The sequence below is a fragment of the Saccopteryx leptura genome, chromosome 2 (assembly GCF_036850995.1).
Source record: "Saccopteryx leptura isolate mSacLep1 chromosome 2, mSacLep1_pri_phased_curated, whole genome shotgun sequence".
In the NCBI taxonomy this organism is placed as follows: Eukaryota; Metazoa; Chordata; class Mammalia; order Chiroptera; family Emballonuridae; genus Saccopteryx; species Saccopteryx leptura.
In genome coordinates this window covers 314,890,502-314,912,018 of record NC_089504.1, presented here as the reverse complement: position 1 = coordinate 314,912,018, position 21,517 = coordinate 314,890,502, and the positions used below count along the sequence as shown (strand labels likewise).

Here is a 21,517-nt window from a genome sequence, read left to right as displayed (position 1 = left end):
GATCAACCACAGGTTTGTCTGCCACGCCCCCTGCCTCATTGCCTGGCTCGCTCACCAATGTGAAAGCGCTACAGAAATCTCCAGGACCTCAGCGGGAACGAAAGTCATCATCCTCCTCGGAAGACAGGAATCGGATGGTAAGAGTAGATGACAGCTCTATTCTGTGTTCTTTCTACATAGAAGTCTTAGCCAAATCTAATGTCACCTTCTGGATACATTGTATGTCCATATGGGACACAGAACTCCCATAGTCAGATAAATCTTAAGAGCTGATCATTATTTGCCTAAAGCATATTTGCACAACACAGATTTTTTTCTCTCAACTCTAATGCAGAGAGTAAAAAGGCAGTTTTGAAAGAGTAAGAATATAGTTGATCCTTGAATAGCACTGATTTGAATGGCATGGAATCCACTTACTTGTGGATCTTTTTTTCAATAAATACACAGTTGGCTCACCATATCCCCAGGTTTCGCTTCTGTGATTCAACCAGCCGACGATTGAAAACAGTATTGGTGCCGGAACCAATCCCATCAGTTGCCAAGGGACCTTTATAGTTAAGTTTTGGGGGAAATCAAAAGTTATACACTGATTTTTTATTGCACTGGGGGTCGACACAACTAAATCCCACATTGTAAGAGGGTCAACTCTAGTGTTCTGTTTCTAAAAGGAAGGAGAATAAGCTAGTATTTTAAGAAGCTTTTATTAGGCATATATGTTCTAAAGGGCTGGTCTGAAATTCAGATATCTACTGAATGACATTCTTTCCTATTTAAAAAATAGCTTTCTGCTACATAATAAATCTATATTAAAAACTGATCATTTGATTTTAGCCATAATGCATTAATAGCATATGTTGGATAGATTCTTTACCCTACCAAAATGATTGTGTATGCTGACAAATTTTTAAGAGACTGGATCAGATAAGATGTATGAGGAAATTTAGCACTGACTAGGAGAAAGTAAGTAGATAAATTATCAACATCTACCATAGTATATTAACTTAAATTTTTGGCCTTTGGACCCAGGACTAGTCATAGAAGTATAGTAATTGTCTTGCTCATAGTAGTCCTCCAGATTATAAAAGACTTTTATTGATTTTAGTTTTATATATATTTATAAAATATATATAAGGACTACCGGAAAGTTCTGTCCGTTTCTATCACAAGTTTCGACACGTAAGCACATATTTATTTGGCGCATGTGTGCCTATTTTTATCACTTAATATATACATACTGACGTAGCAAATAAACTAAAAGTTGATTCACGTTAGGCTTATGTGTGAAGCCGTAGTGTACCCATGGCTACTAATAAAGTTCATTTACGACACTGTAATTTTTATGAATTTCAACAAGGAAGAAATGCTACAGAAGCATGTCTGTCGCATCCACTATATTTCCCGGACTTAGCACCCTCTGACTATCACTTGTTTTTGTCCTTACAAAATTTTTTGAAGGGCAAAAAATTAAAAAATGAAGATATCAAACAAGCACTGGTTCAGTTTTTTGCATCAAAAGATAAAACATTTTTCAAAAATGGGATATATAAATTGCCCTCACGCTGGCAAAAAATCAATAATAATGGCAATTATATTATTTAATAAAGTTTATTGACAGTAAAAAAAATTTGTATTTTGTTTTATTCCAAAAACGGACAGAAGTTTCCGGTAGACCTGATATATATATATATTTCTGTTCATACCCAATAATTAATTTTAATAAATTGTTTCCATCTTAATGCTGACTTAGATCTTCAGTTTAAGTTCTGTATTGTAAGAATCATACTTCCATTATTCTTCAGAGTGTGTTTTGTTTTCCTTAAGAGATATTATCTTTTTTCTAACTTACGTCCCCTTTAGACATAAGGGAATGCACTTAGTGTGAAATGTGAGGTTTTCATTTTTTGTTTGCTTTGGCTTGACTTTTACACTCTTTTTTATTAAGAAAACACTTGGTAGACGGGATTCAAGTGACGACTGGGAGATTCCTGATGGGCAAATCACAGTGGGACAAAGAATTGGATCCGGGTCATTTGGGACAGTCTACAAGGGAAAGTGGCATGGTATGTGTATAGTGACCTTGTCACAAAGTATAAAAATAGGATATATTGAACAACTTTTATTTTTTAAAAGTCAAAGGGAGTATTCACTCTTTATGTCATTAAACTTTTTTGATCGTATTCAAGTTTCCAAAGATTTGTAACAAAAGTTATAGGAAATTAAAACTGGGATCACAGCAAACAGGTCTCCTGTTATTATATTAGTTACAGTTTTTAAAGATGATTCTCCAGATAAGCTAACTCTCAGGATTTATTTTTTATTATTTATATTTTAGAGCGAGAGGAAGGGAGAATGACATCGATTTGTTGTTTCACCCATTTATGCATTCATTGGTTGATTCTTTTTTTGTTGTTTTTGTATTTTTCTGAAGCTAGAAACGGGGAGAGACAGTCAGACAGACTCCCGCATAGGCCCGACCGGGATCCACCCGGCATGCCCACCAGGAGGCGACGCTCTGCCCACCAGGGGGCGATGCTCTGCCCCTCCGGGGCGTCGCTCTGTTGCGACCAGAGCCACTCCAGTGCCTGGGGCAGAGGCCAAGGAGCCATCCCCAGCGCCCGGGCCATCTTTGCTCCAATGGAGCCTCGCTGCGGGAGGGGAAGAGAGAGACAGAGAGGAAGGAGAGGGGGAGGGGTGGAGAAGCAGATGGGTGCCTCTCCTGTGTGCCCTGGCCGGGAATCGAACCCGGGACTTCCGCACACCAGGCCGACACTCTACCACTGAGCCAACCGGCCAGGGCTGGTTGATTCTTTATATGCCCTGACCCGGGATCAAACCCACAACCCTGGGGTATCAGGACAGTGCTCTGTCCAACTGAGCTACCTGGCTAGGGCGAGATGGTTTTTTCCTTTGAGAATCTTTCTGCTGATAATTTTATTTTTATTATAAACAAGTATATTAAAAGTGTACGTACCAAAGGAGGAAATGGAGTAAAAACATAATAAAAAGTGTTCAGCCTGACCAGGCGGTGGTGCAGTGGATAGAGCGTCAGACTGGGATGCGGAGGACCCAGGTCGAAACCCTGAGGTCGCCAACTTGAGCACAGGCTCATCTGGTTTGAGCAAGGCTCACCAGCTTGAGCCCAAGGTTGCTGGCTTGAGCAAGGGGTTACTCGCTCTGGTGTAGACCCCCTGCCCCCGTCAAGGCATATGAGAAAGCAATCAATGAACAACTAAGGTACTGCAATGAAGAATTGATGTTTCTCATCTCTCTTTCTTCCTATCTGTCTGTCCCTATCTGTCCCTCTCTCTGTCTCTGTCACACATACAAAAAAATATCCAACCTCTATTTAATCAGAATTGCAAAATTAAAAAAATAGAGATCATTATTTGCTTCTCAATTAGACAGATTTTTTTTTTCTTTCTTTTTTTTTTTTTTTTAGAGAGAGAGAGGGATAGACAGGGACAGATAGACAGGAACGGAGAGAGATGAGAAGCATCAATCATTAGTTTTTTGATGCGCGTTGCAACACCTTAGTTGTTCATTGATTGCTTTCTCATATGTGCCTTGACCGCGGACCTTCAGCAGACTGAGTAACCCCTTGCTGGAGCCAGCAACCTTGGGTTCAAGCTGGTGAGCTTTTTGCTCAAACCAGATGAGCTCGCGCTCAATCTGGCGACCTCGGGGTCTCGAACCTGGGTCCTCTGCATCCCAGTCCAATGCTCTATCCACTGCGCCACTGCCTGGTCAGGCTAGACAGATTTTTAAAAATTGGTTTTATGTAGAGTTGTGACTATAATGTTGCTGATAGAAAAATAAATTGCTACAAATTTTCTGGAGAGAAATTTGGCAATATATATATTGAACCATTTACTCCATTTGTAGAACTTTATAATGAGGAAATAATTGACAGGAACTAACGTGTGTAAGTATATTACAGACTTAATATTAATGAAAAATGGAAATAAATGTTAAGTACGTATTAATAGAGTATTAAATTGACAACCTCCACATACAGTTATGTAGAAATTAATATATGTTAGATTTATATTTTTGGTTATGAAAAGGTATCTGTGCTATATTAAATTTTACAAATAGCATGTATAATATCACATATTATGGTACTACATAGAAATATATATATACTGATACTAGTTTTAAAAATGACTATCAGTATTTGAGTACATATCTTTTTAGGTTATCTTTTCATATGTATTTATAAATATTCACACTGATACTTATAAAAGCCTAGTAGAATATACATCAGTATATTAACATTGTTCATTTCTGAGTGACATGATTTAATATATATGCAAAAAGTGCACATACATGTTCAGGTAGCTGAACTCTCACAGAGTGAACACATTGATAGTTAGTAAACAGAATGTTACCAGCGTTGTGAAGTCCTCCTCATGGCCTCCTCGCCCTGTCACCTGCAGTGTTTATAGGAGCCATCTATCTGTGTTATGTGTGGTTACAGGTCACTTGTGCTCTGTATAGGACTCCGAAAAAGGGTTCCCTTTTTTGTCTACTGTGTGATGAGCATTTGAGTAGTGATATATTTTTTTGTCTACTGTGTGATGAGCATTTGAGTAGTGATATTGCAGATACCGCTGTTGTGAATTCTTGCACGTACATGTTATCTATGAATGGCTCCATTCTTACTGGGTATATACTGAAGAAAGAATTGCAGGGCCACTGAATATGCATGTGTTTAGTGTTAGAAGATATTGCCAGTAGTGTTTCAGGTGGTTGTACCAGTTTACACACCTACTGGCAGTGTGTGTGAGTTCTACCTGTTCCACATAAAGTTTTTTTTTAAGTAATGATTACAATTTTAATAACTTCCCTAAGCAAAGCAACAAATGAGCCATGAATTTGAAGAAAATGTTAACTACTCTGATAAAGAAGTTTTCTAGTTTTCTGTTTCAGGCAAGTTCCACTGGGCCTGTCATTTGTAGTTTTTACATTTAGTTATTAGTAAGTCAAATTTAATATTATTAAATAACCAGGAAACTACCATGGGTACGTCATTGATTAAACTAGATTTCCACAAGAAAAACAGAGTTAGCTTTTCTTTTGGATTGGTATTTTGAAATACCAATATAACAATATTGTTGTTGGCCCTGGCCGTTTGGCTCAGTGGCAGAGCGTCGGCCTGGCGTGCAGAGGTCCCGGGTTCGATTCCCAGCCAGGGCACACAGGGGAAGTGCCCATCTGCTTCTCCACCCCTCCCCCTCTCCTTCCTCTCTGTCTCTCTCTTCCCCTCCCGCAGCCAAGGCTCCATTGGAGCAAAGATAGCCCGGGCGCTGGGGATGGCTCCTTGGCTCTGCCCCAGGCGCTGGAGTGGCTCTGGTCGCAACAGAGTGATGCCCCGGAGGGGCAGAGCATCGCCCCCTGGTGGGTAGAGCTTCACCCCTGGTGGGCGTGCCGGGTGGATCCCGGTCGGGCGCATGCGGGAGTCTGTCTGACTGTCTCTCCCCGTTTCTAGCTTCAGAAAAATACAAAAAAAAAAAAAGAATATTGTTGTTAGTTTAGTTTTTATGTTTAGAAAATTAATGCGGTTAAGGAAGGTGTGGTATAATTTGTTGCGTAGTAAGTTACACTGTAAAGCAGTTAATAATGGTGTGGGCTTAAGGATGTGGTAAGTAGTGGAAATACCTAAGAGTTTTTATAAAGCCAGCATGACATTTGGAATGACAATTACCTTCTAGGTGACGTGGCAGTGAAAATGTTGAATGTGACGGCACCCACACCTCAGCAGTTACAGGCCTTCAAAAACGAAGTAGGCGTACTCAGGTGAGTTTGTGCGAGTGACCGCTGGCCGGAGACCTTATCTCCTTTAGCTCCCGTTTTCCAGTGGCTACTCTTGTTATAAAGACTTACTTAGTGGATAAAACAGAGCTTGGGTGTATTTTGTTTTTAAACATATCCTTATAAGTAGTATGCAGTATTATATTGTACAGCTAATAGAAGAATTAAGCCTAGAGTGAATTAATGCAAATGTAGTATTCTGATTATGAGAAATAACACTTCCACTTAGGGAAATAATACTCTCAAAATTCTAATCTTATCAGAACATCTTCAGAGATTATATCATGCCCTGTAACTTGAGGAACATTAGCAAATGGGAGGATGTGTAGGCCAGGACAACTTGAATGAGGATGATTCTAGAACTGGAATTTAGGAAGGACTGAGGATATTGGGGCCGTGGAAGGCTGTTGTGTTCCACAGGGAACAGACTTTTATTCCAGGGAGCAGAACAGGGAAGCCAGTGGGGATGTTGTAGGAAAATGATTTTTTCTCAACTCAAAAAAACTTTCCAAAACTAGAATTACTTAAAAAAAAAAAGGAGTGGGAGAAATTAGCTTTAATCTCAGTGACGAGCTTCCCATGATTGAAGGTATTTAAGCAACCCCAGGTGCCTGCCTGTCAGTTAGATTAAAAAAGATATTACTGAAAAGAGTAGAATGTTAAAGTAGATAATTATTAGAGTCTCTTCTAAATTTATCCTTCTTTTGCCTTTTTAAAAAAATACCTTTTTCTGACATCTTACTAATAAGTAGACTGCTTTGGCCTCTCTTTTTTAAGATTTGCTGGAGTCTATTGACATTTACTGTTTACTGTCAAATTTCTTTTTATAGGAAAACTCGACACGTGAATATTCTACTCTTCATGGGCTATTCAACGAAGCCACAGCTAGCTATTGTTACCCAGTGGTGTGAGGGCTCCAGCTTATATCACCATCTCCACATCATTGAAACCAAATTTGAGATGATCAAACTTATAGATATTGCACGGCAGACTGCACAGGGCATGGAGTAAGTTCTATTCTATTAAGTGTCTTGTAAATTACTTTTGAAGACCATTGAGGGTGGTTGAAAGATTTTAGCTGATAATGCTTTGGATTGCTTTTTAAATTACTGTCTAGCAACAAACATATAAACACTCTTAACTAATTGCTAGCAATATGATATTAAGAAATAAAATAGACACCTAACCAGTGGATAGAGCGTCGGACTGGGATGTGGAGGAGCCAGGTTCAAGACCCCGAGGTCGCCAGCTTGAGCGCGGGCTTATCTGGTTTGAGCAAAGCTCACCAGCTTGGACCCAAAGTCACTGGCTCCAGCAAGGGGTCACTCAGTCTGCTGTAGCCCCCTGGTCAAGCCACATATGAGAAATCAATCAATGAACAACCAAGAAGCCGCAACGAAGAATTGATGTTTCTCATCTCTCTCTCTGTCTGTCTCTATCTGTCCCTCTCTCTGACTCTGTCTCTGCCACAAAAAAAAGAAATAAAAGTCTATACTACCGTCTTCAGAATATAAACATGAAGTATTTGATAATAAATATGTGACTACAAATTTCTGCCCCTGGCTGGTTGGCTCAGTGGTAGAGCGTCGGCCTGGCGTGCAGAAGTCCCGGGTTCGATTCCTGGCCAGGGCACACAGGAGAAGCGCCCATCTGCTTCTCCACCCCTCCCCCTCTCCTTCCTCTCTGTCTCTCTCTTCCCCTTCTGCAGCCGAGGCTCCATTGGAGCAAAGATGGCCCGGGCGCTGGGGATGGCTCTGTGGCCTCTGCCTCAGGCACTAGAGTGGCTCTGGTCACGGCAGAGCAACGCCCCCGGATGAGCAGAGCATCGCCCCCTGGTGGGCAGAGCGTCGCCCCCCTGGTGGGTGTGCCGGGTGGATCCCGGTCAGGCACATGCGGGAGTCTGTCTGACTGTCTCCCTGTTTCCAGCTTCAGAAAAATACAAAAAAAAAAAAAAAATTCTGTTTTGCCTGCAGTGATTTAGCTAAGCAGTAATGGTTCAGAAAATAAAAATAGGTGAGCAAAAACACTAAAAAATCATTAGAATATAACCATTTCAAGTTATTTTCAAGTGCCCATCTTTTCTATTGCAAAATTGTCATTTGCATATAATAAAGTAAAATGAGCATCTGTATTCTGATCCTTTTTTTTTTTTTTTTTTTGGTATTTTTCTGACGTTGGAAATGGTAAGGCAGTCAGATAGACTCCCACATGTGCCCAACCAGGATCCACCCAACATGCCCACCAGGGGGCGTTGCTCTGTTGCAACCAGAGCCATTCTAGCACCTGAGGCAGAGGCCATGGAATCATCCTCAGCGCCCAGACCAACTTTGCTCCAATGGAGTCTTGGCTGCGGGAGGGGAAGAGAGAGAGAGAGAGAGAGAGAGAGAGAGAGAGAAAGGAGAGGGGGAGGGGTGGAGAAGCAGATGGGCGCTTCTCCTGTGTGCCCTGGCCAAGAATCGAACCCGGGACTCCTGCACACCAAGCCGACACTCTACCATTGAGCCAACCGGCTAGGGCCTATTCTGATCCTTTTTGAGGATTTCAAGTTGAGTTGCTCATATCCAGTGAATTTTGCTCTATAATTTAATAAACAGTAACATATAAAATTTACCGTAGACCAGCCTGACCTATGGTGGCAAAGTGAATAGAGAGTAAACCTAGATCACTGAGGTCACCAGTTTGAAACCCTGGGCTTGCCTGGTCAAGGCACATAGGAGAAATAATGTACAACTAAAGTGAAGGAATTACGAATTGATATTCCTCTATCTCTCTCTCTCTCTCTCTCCCTCTCCCTCTCCCTCTCCCTCTCTCCCTCCCTCCCCCACATTCTCTCTCTAAAAGTCAATAAAAATCTTAAAATTTACCATAGACCAGAATCTGAATCTGCACAGATCTGAAAGATTATGTTAAAATCTTGGGAAGAGTAAACCATAACAAAAATAAAGTGAGAGACTCAGCTTATTTTCTCCCACCAAGCACACTCCCTCCTCAAGGCCTTTGTGCTTGGAATTTCTCTTTGGGATACACCTGCCACAAATATCCACAGAGCTTCTCCCCATGGCTCTGTTCAGATGTCACCTTTAAAAAAGAAAGCAGCTTTGATCACCTTATATAACTAACGGATGTCCTACCCAGCCTGTCACTCTCTATACCCTTTTCTTTGTTTTTGTTTATTTTTAACACCCAACTCCATGTGACATACTTGTTTATTGTCTGTCACTCCTACCAGAATAAGAAGCTACATGTGCGCAGGGGCTTCGTCTATTCCGTTTTATCCGGATGCCTAGAGCAGGGCCTATGATAGGTCCTTAGTACATATCTGTGAAATAAAATATGAAGGATTACACACAACTGAGTATTGCTGTTAAGTTTACCATTTAGAATAAAGAAGCCAAGTCCTTCTCATACCAAAATTGAGAAATGTCAAGGAAAGGAAAGATAGCCAATGAAATAATGAAAGAATAGTAGAGGGGGAAAGGCTTTTACTATAATCCGTGGCGGCAAAAAATAGTAATAAAAATTATTTTTAGAACCAGTGATGGGAGAGTCAAATTCCAGGATTGATTAGGACGAGAAGTGAGAGTAGAGAAGAACGCTGTCAGACGGGATAGTTCTGCGGTCTGGGGATGGTTGGGAGAGTTCCATTGCGCCCAGTTTGGCATCTGTGAGTCTGAGCCTGGTTGTCTGTTTACTCTGAAACACTTTGCTGACATTTTTTAAGTAACACTCACTATACAATGAGGATACCTGGCTATGAACGGAGAACATGATGGTGTGGCGGTTACCAGATGGGGAGGGGGTGGGGAGTTGAGGAGGGGAAAGAGGGTCCAATACCAGGTGACAGAAGGAGACCAGACACAATAGAGTGTACAGGTGTATTATAAAATTGTACACCTGACATTTATAGAATGTTATGAACCATTATTACCCCAGTTTAATGTTGAAAAACTAAATTAATTTTATAAAAAGAAAAGAATTCCATTTCTGTCATATAAAAAAAAAAACATCTAGGAATAAGCTTTACCAAGAAGGTGGAAGATTGCACTCTAAATACAAAACACTGCTGAAGGAAAGGAAAGAAAGATAACGGGATTTGGGATCATAAAAAATTTAGGATAGATGGTGGTGGGTTCCTAACATTGAGAGTGTATGTAACTTCATGCCACTTAACTGTACACTTAAATGTGTTTACGTAATTCTACACTATATATAGTTTACTGCAATAAATTTAAAAACAAGTTGGCTATATGGGTTTCAGACAAAGTGACAGGGTTATGCTGTCCTTTGAAACTCCACTAACACTGTAATAATAGATTGGGGTTTTTTTAAGTATGAACATATAAGGTTGGAGATAACAGAGAGGAAGGAAATAATAGCAACAATATTTTAAAGGCTGAAACGCAGATGGAGAAGTGATAATGGGCTCAGTCAATCCAGAAAAGCTAACTCGTTTGTTGGCAGTGGGGAAATGAACGCTAACCTGCCCTGGAGCACAGGGGCCTACAGGTAGGTCTCTGGGACGGGCTCCGGAGCAGAGCGAAGACAGGAATGAAAAGGCCTGTCTGAAAAGCTGCCCACATCTCGTCTCCTGCCTGTGCACTGGGCAGCTGCTTCCCTACTGCGGCAGGAGACTAGAAGGTTCTTCTCTAAGAGAGAAAACAAGAAAGGCACATATGAGAAGCAACTACAAGTTACGATGCTTCCCCCTCCTCCCTCTTCCTCTCTCTCTCTCTTTCTCTCTCTCTCTCTCTCTCTCACTTTCTCTCTCTCTTCTCTCTCTGAAAACCAATACATAAAATCCTAAAAAAATAAAAACAACTACAAGACACAGTTATACACCCAGGAGAATGCTTATAATTGAAGCAGCAGTACCATCTCTGGCAAGAACACAGAGCAACTATAACTAGAACTCATACATGACTGGTTAGGATCTTAAATGGTACAGCCACTTTGGCAGTCTCTTTTAAAGTTAAAATTACTACATGAGCCATTCTGATCCTACCTGTGCCCCTAAAAGAAATGAAAACATAAATTGACAACAAAGACTTGGACGTAAATGTTCATAGTATTTTGTTCATAATTACAAAATCCAAGAACAGCCCAGGTGTCAGTATAAGGATAAGTTGTGGTTTATCCCTAAACACTGTGACTGCACGCAACCCATGTACGAATCTCAGAATTGTTATGCTGAGCAAAAGAAGTTATGTGATTTTGTTCATATGAAATTCTAGAAAAGGAAATCCTTATCAGTGGGTAATACCTGAGGAGGCTGGTATCAATTGCAGATTTGTGTGAAGAAACTTGGGAGCAATGGGTGTTCTTTGTCGTGATCATGGCAGCTCATTACACAAGTGTGTGTATATATATATATATTTAAGACTGAAACTATACATAAAAATTAGGTGCATTTTGTGTTTTATACAAATTACACCTCAATAAATTTGATTTTTTAAAAGTGAGAGAAAATGAAAAATCTAAGTAAAAATAGGATTTAGGCCACTGAGGAGCACAACTGATAAAAATGTGAGAACTCAAGGGATTTTAAATCTTTGAAGTGATAAGCAGTTACTGACTACACTGTAGTCCCAGAATGTCATTCCCTTCAATCTTGCTCCCTTTCCACATTGTGATTTGTGATCAGGAGGGGAATGGAGGGCAATCACATACGGAAAGTAAACTATCATTTCAAACTGTTTGCATAACAATGACATTTTTCTCACCACTGTCACACCTACCAGTTCACAGTCAGTTGCTAAATTCTCTGTGGGTGTCTGAGGACAGATTGAGTTTGCTACCTGAGTCTGATGACCTTTTTGAAATTGTGTAGAGTTAGGTGAAGGGACTGGAATGTTAATGTCTACATAGGTCAGTTCCTTAGTTTTAGAATGAGTTGGAAATACAAGAAAATAGCAGCAAACTTAAGTAAGAGACAGTTGGGATCTTATAGATAAGGCTGGTGAATCAGGCAAATGGTATAGCTGTAGTATTCAAATCTCAGCAGGCATTTAAATGATGTTTCATGATGTTCTTGAAGGTGTAAGACACATGGAGGATTTAACTAGGTTCATGACTGATCTTTATACCTGAAGCCCTCAAGCTGGGAGGAGATTTTCCTCTTCATTCCTCTATTGAATATGATTAGCACACTTACAAGTAACATCAGCATACTGAAATTTAATAAGCTGAAATTATAGGCCATACCTACAGAATATGAAATATTTGAGTCCAAAAAAGAGAAATATACAAATGTTGGGTGAGGAAAATGCCTCGTAAGAGCAGAGCAGAACAGCAAGTTCTAAGGTTGTAACTGAGTGCGATTTTATAGGAGTTAGTAGAATGACTGTGACTGCCATAAAAAATCACAATAATGGCTGATTTCTTAAAATTTTCTCACCCACCGTAAGAAGCATGAAGATGAATTTGTTTTTAGATTGCACATTTAAGTGAGATCATACAGTGTCTGTCTTTCTCTGCCTAAATTCCCTTAACAGAAGGAGATATTTAATTGTCCTAAATAATGAATCGACTTCTGTATCATCTGCAGCAAGTTGAGTTCATTTATTCTTGTTTTCTTCCCTACCCTCAACCAGTTACCTGTTTTTTTGGCATCTGGTTATAATGGGTAGGTGCCTGGGAAGTTATGTTCCAGTGTCAGTCTGTGTAGTAATTACTCTGGAACATTATGTTATGTGGGGTTGGGATATAATACTCAGCCCATGTTTTCAGCTGGGGACTTTGAGCCTCCTTTCTTTCCATCCTTCTATCATATATATGTACCTGGGTTTTGTTTTGTTTTGTTTCTGTTGCTTTTATTATAGAGATGTCACAGAGAGGTTTATTAAATAAGGATTAGGGAGGCAGAGTATAAACAATAAAGGATTATACTGGATAAGGTAATATTTCAAGTTACAGTTATATGTGACTTTGACCTATAAATGGATTTAACAATTTCTAAACAATTTCTACTAGGGTTATATCACTAGCTCAGCAATTATATTTATTTGTTGTTAATTATCTAGTACTATCCTGGTCAGAAATATTCTCTCCTCAGCCCTCTAGTTATATTTCTATCTACCTTATTCTTACTATATTTCTTTGTATCAGATTTGTTGAAAAAATGACAGCACCATCCATCAAGAATCCCCTTATCTTCCCTGGTAACTTCATCATGGCACCACATTTTCATAAGAACCACCCAATTGTTCTTTTAATTTCAAAGGAGACAGAACCTGTTCGAAGGCTAAGCCTTTCCTGTGGCCCTAGTGCTACCTCTGGCTGACGCACAGAGTCTAGTCTAGTGACTAGACTGTCATCGTTTACCCCCTCCTTCAAATGGAACAAGGTTCCCCATCCAGAGGAAACTGTAGATTCAGGCCTGTTTTTCTACCATCTGTTTTTACCTTTCTGTGCCACTGCAGAACTTTGGGATTCTAAGTAAACTTCTGTGTTGTAAAACAACACTGGACCTACAAAGTCATGACAAGATAATTTTAGATCCTGGTAAATGCTAAGGAAATAAACAGTGTGAAGTAAGAGTAATTGAAGGAGAAGGGGTTACTTTGTATAAATAGTTATTTGAAATGAAACTTTTGCCTGAGAAAAAGGTTTCAAAATCTTGATCCCTGGGAGGATGTGGAAGTTTAAATGAAAATGAAAAAGCATAAATTATGCGCTTAATGTTTTAAAACCTTCTATTTTCAACAGTGATTTTATAATCTCATTCTAAAGCAGAACTTATTTCCTGATGGTCATTGTCAGGTTGCAGAAGTCTCATATATCTGTTCTCTCCAGCATTAAATGAAGAAAAATAACCTGATGAGGACATTATGCGCATCTCACTGTAGTTGATTTAGCTGGTGTGCACAGAATCTTTTCCCGTGCCAGGCACTGTGCTCAGCGCCAGGGACAAGCAGAAATAAACCAGACACAGCCCTTTCCCTCAGGAAACTCAACTAAAGCTGTTTTTAGGGTAACAAAATGATTTAAATTTATCCATTATTTAAAATAGACTCACTGTAGCCAGTATAGAGGAAGTTTGCTACTCCCTAGTTTTAAGAAGGTATTTTAAGAATATATTAATACCATAAAGAATGGTCTTGTCAATCAAACTTTTATATTCCAGTAGAGTTTTACATTATAAATAGAAAGTGAACATAGGTGAAAAGACACATGAACCAAGCTGTTAAGAAGACTTTCTATAGGCCCTGGCTGGTTGGCTCAGCGGTAGAGCATCGGCCTGGCGTGCGGGGGACCGGGGTTTGATTCCCGTCCAGGGCACATAGGAGAAGCGCCCATTTGCTTCTTCACCCCCCTCCCCTACTTCCTCTCTGTCTCTCTCTTCCCCTCCCGCAGCCAAGGCTCCATTGGAGCAAAGATGGCCCGGGTGCTGGGGATGGCTCCTTGGCCTCTGCCCCAGGCACTAGAGTGGCTCTGGTCATGGCAGAGCGACGCCCTGGAGGGGCAGAGCGTCGCCCCCTGGTGGGCGTGCCGGGTGGATCCCGGTCGGGCGCATGCGGGAGTCTGTCTGACTGTCTCTCCCTGTTTCTAGCTTCAGAAAAATACAAAAAAAAAAAAAAAAAAGACGTGGATAAGTTGGCTTGCCTGGAATGAAAGGTTTGTATTGGTAAATAGTAAAAGATAAAGCAAAGTCTTTCAGTAGAAAACAAGGTTTTGGCTGTACCATATCAGTAATATGTTCCTCTAATTCTAAATTCATTTACAGTCTATTTTAATATTTCTTATGTCAAGGGGTTATCACATTGTACAGTTTGCAGTTGTGTCATGATTCTAAATATGTCTTTATTTATACTCCAAGATACGTTCTATAAGTTTTGAGGTCAGAGTACTTAGCCCTGCTGAGGTTAAAATGATGTTTTGTTTTTCAGTTACTTACACGCCAAGTCAATCATCCACAGAGACCTCAAGAGTAATAGTATCCTTCCTGAAATTTGTCTGCAACCTTTGAAAACATCCTGACTTTTCTCCTGCCTTTTGTCTTCACATTGTGTGAAAACAGTTCACGCTAAGTCCAATGTGCTGTAAAGAGAATTAATAAGTGGGTTTACATAAGAGGGTAGGGAGCAAGGTGCCACAACCTGCTTTTGGTTTCTGAGCAGCTGAATTTTACAACAAAAAACTGCCACATCTTTGAGGGAGGGCTCTTTTTGATTGCATGCTTACGTCCCTGTTTATAAAACGGGTTGTTTTGTAGCTTTCTATTAGTTTCTTCTAGCACTCTGACCCTGCTCAGCAGTGGGTAAGCTGTAACTGAAGGCTCTAGGTTATGGATAACATGAGGTGAGAAGAGCATAATTTTAACATGAGGTGACAAGAGCATAATTTTCCCTCTTTATAAACTCAGATTAGGATCCTGTTCGCCACCCACCTTCACTCCACATAAGAGCCTTTGCCGCTTCCCAGCGTTCCCATGGATACCTGGTCCTGTGTCACCCAATGCTATGGGCAAGTGTCAGGGCCTCTCCTAAACTGGGAAAAGCAGCTCACCTCATCCTACTACATTTCAAGCCCTCAGAACCTTAAAAGCAGGTCATTCAGGCCACATAGACCTAATTAATATAAAGTGCTATACTATTTTTTTTTAAAGAATATCATATTACCGAATTATAGAAATTCGATCTCTTCTTACCTAAGTTTTTCGTGAAGCTTGCTCTGACCGGAGAAGGAGCTCTGTTGTTTTCCTTTACTTACTACACCACAGATATTTTTCTTCATGAAGACCTCACAGTAAAAATAGGTGACTTTGGTCTAGCCACAGTGAAATCTCGATGGAGCGGGTCCCATCAATTTGAACAGTTGTCTGGATCCATTTTGTGGATGGTAAGAATGAGGCTTTTTTCCATTAATTAATTTTTTGGACCCTGAGATGCTGCTGAGACCCAGAAAGTCATAGAAGGTTTCAACTATATAGTATTTTCATAGTTCTCTCTATTCACTGAAGTCGATGTTGATTTAATTTCTTATGTAAATGGAACTTAACTTCCTTCTTTATCTTTAAAAATATTATGAAAGCAGTTTCGGTATCTTTCAAACAGAAAATGTGTATTTTTTAAACACTGTTTAAATCTTATTCAGAATTGTCTCTGGAATATTTTGTGTTCCAAGTGTCCCTTTGTACTCTGTTTCCAAAAAAAAAAAGTATGCAGTTTAAGCAGATGTGCTCTGCAGCCATTATTAAGGTTTTGCAAGGAGAACTCCTTTTAAGAGAGAGGCTGTTTCAGTCTTATTTAAGCCTAAATTGGAAAGTTACTTCCTTTAGACTAGAAAGAACCGTATAATTATGGGGCACTGGCAGAGGAGAGACAGAAAATGAGAGGTAGAGTTTTCACACTCCAGCTTTGTGCTGCCCTGCATAGCTCTTCCTTTCTTGTTATTCTTAGCTCTTCTTTGCAGAAGAGAAGAAAGAGAACATGTGAAAGGAGGGAAGCAAAGCTTTTATGCTGTAACCTTCAGCAGGTTCTGAACAGGACAGTCTAGGAGTCATTCTCTATGCTAGTAGTTCTCAGAAGGGTCCCTAAGACCCTTTTAGAAGTCCCCAAGATCATCGCTGTGTGAGACCGATTGCTCTCCGTGTTCTTCAGCTAGAACAGCACATCCTGGTGGATGGAGTGCAGAGCAGACGGGCCTCACGCTGGCCCGTTAAGCCAGACCTTCAAAGAGGATGGCTGTTCCTCTCTCTGAAGGGTTTTTGTTTCTGAAAATATAGTGACATTTCATTAAAAATGCATGATTCGTGTTAGCATCAACAGATTGTTTTATTATTTAAATGAATTAAACATTTTAACAGTTTCTCAGTTAAGTTTTAATATGATAAGTATCCACAGATAAAATCTACTTAAGCTCCTAGGGGTCCTCAGTAATTTTTAAGACAGAAAGAGTACTGAGACCAAAATATATGAGAACTGCTGCTGGTGTCCCAAAACTACTAGTGCAGTTTTTAATAACAGAATCTACACTTTGGGACACCCTGTCGAAAACAGAAAAGCTATAAGGGGCTTTCGAAGCCGTGTTTGCCTAAATTCTTTGAATTCTCTGTAGCAGTCCCCAGGAAGGGAATTGCAAAGTAGGATTTGAATTAGTCAAGATAAGCCTTGGGTAAAATTGGGCTTTGATTTCTTGTAGTAATAACTGGAATTAAGGCAAGTTGCAAGATGGGAGGGGGGTGGGACCTCGAGTTAGGAGGTGTAGACTGATGCTCTGTGTGACCTGCACCTTTCTCTACCTCCTCCAAGTCTCCATCTCTACTCCTGGGCGGGAAGGATGGATTCCAATGCCAGTTCTGTCTCTAAGATTTAGTAGTTAGAGCTGGCAAGACTTTTTCTTTAATGTATGTTTAACTGTTTTAATAAATGATTATGAACAATGAATGTGGTGCAGATCTCAGGCACCTTTAAGATACATACCTTATAAAAGATGGCAGTGTTCCCTAAAAAGAAGGGGGACAAAAGATTTTAAGCACTGAAATTGCAAAACTATTAAAATTATAAAGAAATAATTGATTCATGTTTTAAAGGTGTGGTTTTTTTAGAGGCTCGGTCAAGTCTTCAGGTTTGCCCTTCTCAAAAACCAAGTAGATAATTACACGTGAAGTGATAAATATTTTCTTCTAGTTTCTTTTTTGTTGATACTTGGGTAGATGAATTTATCTTTTATTCCACCCAGCTGAGTTTGAGGATAAGAGTTAGCCAGTAGTGCACTAACTTGTTGAGTAATTCCTTATGGGTAGATACTGCCTTCAGGAACAAGTGTAGAACATCTGTGGAGTACGGAAAGAGAGTTTGGGCAGAACTGAGGTTATATTATAGAATTCTCTGAATTATTTACTGTAGTCTTATCAGCCTTGTTTTATTTATCTTAGATGAGAAAGACTCCTTTGTTAAAAATTTTTCCAAATATATCACTAAGTTAATGGAGGATTGATAATGCATTTCTTGTAAATAGATGACATACAACTTGACTTCAAGCCTTCTACCAACAACAGTGAAGTAAAACTAAATTTAAAGATAATTTTTCATTTGATTTATTATTCTGTCTCTCACACAAAAAACTGTTCTATCCTTGAAAATTATGTCTGTATCATAACCAGCCTTTCAGTATTCTGGCCTGTTCATTACCTCACTGTTGTATGTGGTTTGTTCTGTACTCTAAAAGCTATCTCAGTGAAATGTAAGACAAAGGCAAGTAGATACAACCTTCTCCTTCACCCCGTCCTTCCCTTCCCAACAGGGTCTCCCTCCCGCACATCTTCCCTCAGTGGTTCTCAGCCTTAAAACCATTGGGGAGCTCCAAAACTAGCCAGACATCCCCAGATTCTGCTGTGATGTTATCAGGCTGACATGTAGTCGGGGCCTTGGGGGGCTCGAGGCTGCCTAGGTGACTCTGACTTGCAGGTGAGGCTGCGGGTGGTTCTTGCTGCCCTTGCGCGGTAGTCTCACCTGCTTCCCTCTGACCAGTAACCAGGACTCTTGTCCTAGGTCTTTCAGCCATTTTTGCAGTTAGTCCTGGTTTTGGTATCAAATTAATATTTTCACAAAATTTTTATTAATACCCTGGACTTTCTCTAATTCCTTCTAAATGAAACAATGCAGAAGATTGACGGTAAAAGAACTCTTTAAAGCTAACATTTAACCGACCATTTTTTGTATTTCATGTAAGTAACCAGTAAGAAATCTGCCTGTAGAATAAATTGACTGAAATGTGTAAAAATGGAGTAAATATGATTTGGTCTGTGTCTTTGCCCAAGAAGCAGCAGCCAAAAGACTATGCTATCTTCTACTAGATCTACCCACTGCCTACTGCTCTTGTTCATAAGACATCCATGCCCTGTTGATACCACTTTTGGAGGAAGGGGTTTGAATTTATCAGTCTTGAAATTGTACCGTTACTGTCTAAGGCAGCAGTTCTCAACCTGTGGGTTGCGACCCCAGCGGGGGTTAAACGACCAAAACACAAGGGTTGCCTAAAGCCATCGGAAATACATATTTTATTTAAAAATGTATCATATAATAAATATGTATTTTCCGATGGCTTTAGGCGACCCCTGTGTTTTGGTCGTTCGACCTTCACCGGGGTCGCGACCCACAGGTTGAGAACCGCTGGTCTAAGGTGCCCTGAGATGAGGAGAAGCATTTGTACCAATGGGGGAACTTAAACTCTAAGGCAGTTACCGTCGTGGTTGTGCCGCTCCCAAACACCGTACAGCCACAGGGGTCATGTCTCTTTGATGGATCAGGAATGGGAAGTGGGAACTAATTCTTGGTACCTAAGTCAAGGGAAGAATTTAGATGGCAACGATGATACTTTGTGTAAGAAGAGGATAGCTGCTAAATTATAAAAATGGTAGTAATGCCCACAAAATCTCAGCTAAAACTGCCTCTTTTAGAGTTTACAGAGCATTTTTTTACTTCATCGGTTTTATTTCTTTGATCGTTAATAAGAGAATTAATTATACATTAGATGGGTTATTTAATGATAAAAGCATTTTTCAGAGAATTGTAATAGTTCAGTTTTCAGTATTTATTCAGTTGAAATAAAAAAATAAACAAGAATACTCTCCTTTTTATATTCTAACAGGCACCAGAAGTAATCAGAATGCAAGATAAAAACCCTTATAGCTTTCAGTCAGACGTGTATGCATTTGGGATCGTTCTGTATGAACTGATGACTGGACAGTTACCTTATTCAAACATCAACAACAGGGACCAGGTGAATACTGACCGGCGTCTGGGGTTTGTGTTAGCGTTCATATAAAGTTCCAGTTCATTGTAGAAAAGAGTGTTAAGTCCTGGTAAGTGTGAGCGGTGGATCTCTTGGCCTCTGTTCCCAGTGCAGGCCCCTTTTGTAAACCTTCAGTAGTGACAGCAGCATTCAGGGCCGGCCCCTCCCTGAAATTGCACCCTTAGTCATGTGTGGTGCCAGAGTGGCATTCCTCCTCTGCTGGCTGAACACAGGGAGCCACACAGGGCTGGCCCTCCTGTTTCCCAACTTCGGCTCTGTCGGAAGCTCGAGCTCGGCTGCTGCAGCGTGCAGGCTTCCGACCTTTCACCCTGTGGCAGGCTCTGCTGCTTAAACAGGTGCAGCAAGGTAAATGGAGGAACTGGAGCATCATGATCTCGTTTTTCTATAATGAGAATTGAGGTAGGAGGGAGATATTTTATTCCTCCCTTCCTATCTTCCTGTTCTCTGACCCTTACCTTCCCAATGCACTAATGCATCGTTCTTATGTAACTCTGCCTTTTCCCACCCATCCTAGTAAACTCACCTAGGCTTCTAACACTGGCCAGGGAAAGGGGCTTGTCTTTACTGCAGTTACCTTGTACACCTCAACATTTTAAAAGAGAGTAAGTGTGTGGCATAGAGGGGAGGAGATTGCAGCAAGTACACTGTTAATATATTAGAAAACAAGAGCTGACATAAACTGTAATTAAATAATATTTATACTTTATGCTGTGGTTTGTATCATAATCACCTGGGTAATTTATTTTAAAAAGTGGAGATGCTAGGTCAGATTTCTGTTCATTGGGGGGGGGGGGGGGTCCAAGCACCTGTATTTTTAATAAGTTCCCCAGGTGGTTCTGATGTATACCAAGAAGCACCAATCTGAAGAATTTTTTTAAGTGCAAATATTTTATGTTTTTTATCATAACCTCACAACCTAATGAAATGATAGTTTTATGTATCATATAAATGTGTTTTTATTTAATTATAGTGTGTGTTGTAGTCACTCAGTTTACAATCTTCTCGGTGATAGGTCTGAGTAGCTTTCTCACCTAAGAACATCCACTGTCCTGAGATAGCAGAGAAGTATTCTAAGTTACCGTGTACTTGGTATATGCTCAGTGAATCACTGTGTGGCCCTTACCCAATAGTGGTCTTAATTCTATATTTTGAAATTTGTTTAAATGACTGTATCTCTACCTAAGTCAACACAAAACTTAACTTTTTGGTTGCTGTTTAGTCTTTCTATTTTCTACCAGAATTTCAAACCAAGCTACTGATTTTGTAGTGTAAGTATCATTTAAATCTTCTATCCACGGAGTGCATCCAAGAAAGATTCTCTTTCAATTTAAATAATTGCACAGAATATAATATCTAGTGTATTGTATTAACATTTCAAAATAAAGCCATGAAAGCCTTATTTAAAATGTACCCAGTAAAATCTAAAATCGTACCGACCTATACCTACCATTACTTTTTTTAAAATACTAAAGCTCTTAATTAATTATTGGGAGTTTTACATAGCTTTTTATCCTCTTTGAACTATTGGTATTCTACTTTTTCCACAGAATTTTTTTCTAATGTAACATTTTTATGCTTTAAAATCTTTTGTCAATCACTCACATTACATCTCTGCCACAACAACAAAAATATTTGAATTTAGAATTAAAATTTTTTTCTGTGACTTCATTGGTTCTTAATGTTAATTTTTTAATTGTGAAATATGCCATTCATAACCATTAATTTATAACTGATGAAAATGAGTTCTGATTACAAAGAGACATTGAGGGTAGAATTAGATTGGAAATGGGTGTCTTAATGAACAACATGGGCCTTTCTTTCCAATTCATTCCTGTCTCTGTGGATAAATAGAACTTTTGCTAGAATGAACAGACTTGTTACTGGGGCTAAGTCACCTAGATACACTTCATTCACCACCTCTGTGGCGACCTTAGTTTTCAGTCTCTTCAGG

General features: G+C 39.8%; 1 protein-coding gene across 4 annotated transcripts in view; it reads left to right on the top strand.

Annotated features, from left to right (window-relative positions):
• BRAF (B-Raf proto-oncogene, serine/threonine kinase) overlaps positions 1-21,517 on the top strand; it is a 98,269-nt gene that overhangs the window by 62,923 nt on the left and 13,829 nt on the right. For all 4 annotated transcript variants that reach the window (XM_066362887.1, XM_066362888.1, XM_066362885.1 and 1 more), the window contains 7 exons: positions 1-137; positions 1,943-2,060; positions 5,712-5,796; positions 6,642-6,818; positions 14,697-14,743; positions 15,530-15,648; positions 19,402-19,533. In XM_066362887.1, coding sequence (XP_066218984.1) covers positions 1-137; positions 1,943-2,060; positions 5,712-5,796; positions 6,642-6,818; positions 14,697-14,743; positions 15,530-15,648; positions 19,402-19,533 — 815 coding nt within the window. The remainder of the gene's footprint in view (positions 138-1,942; positions 2,061-5,711; positions 5,797-6,641; positions 6,819-14,696; positions 14,744-15,529; positions 15,649-19,401; positions 19,534-21,517) is intronic.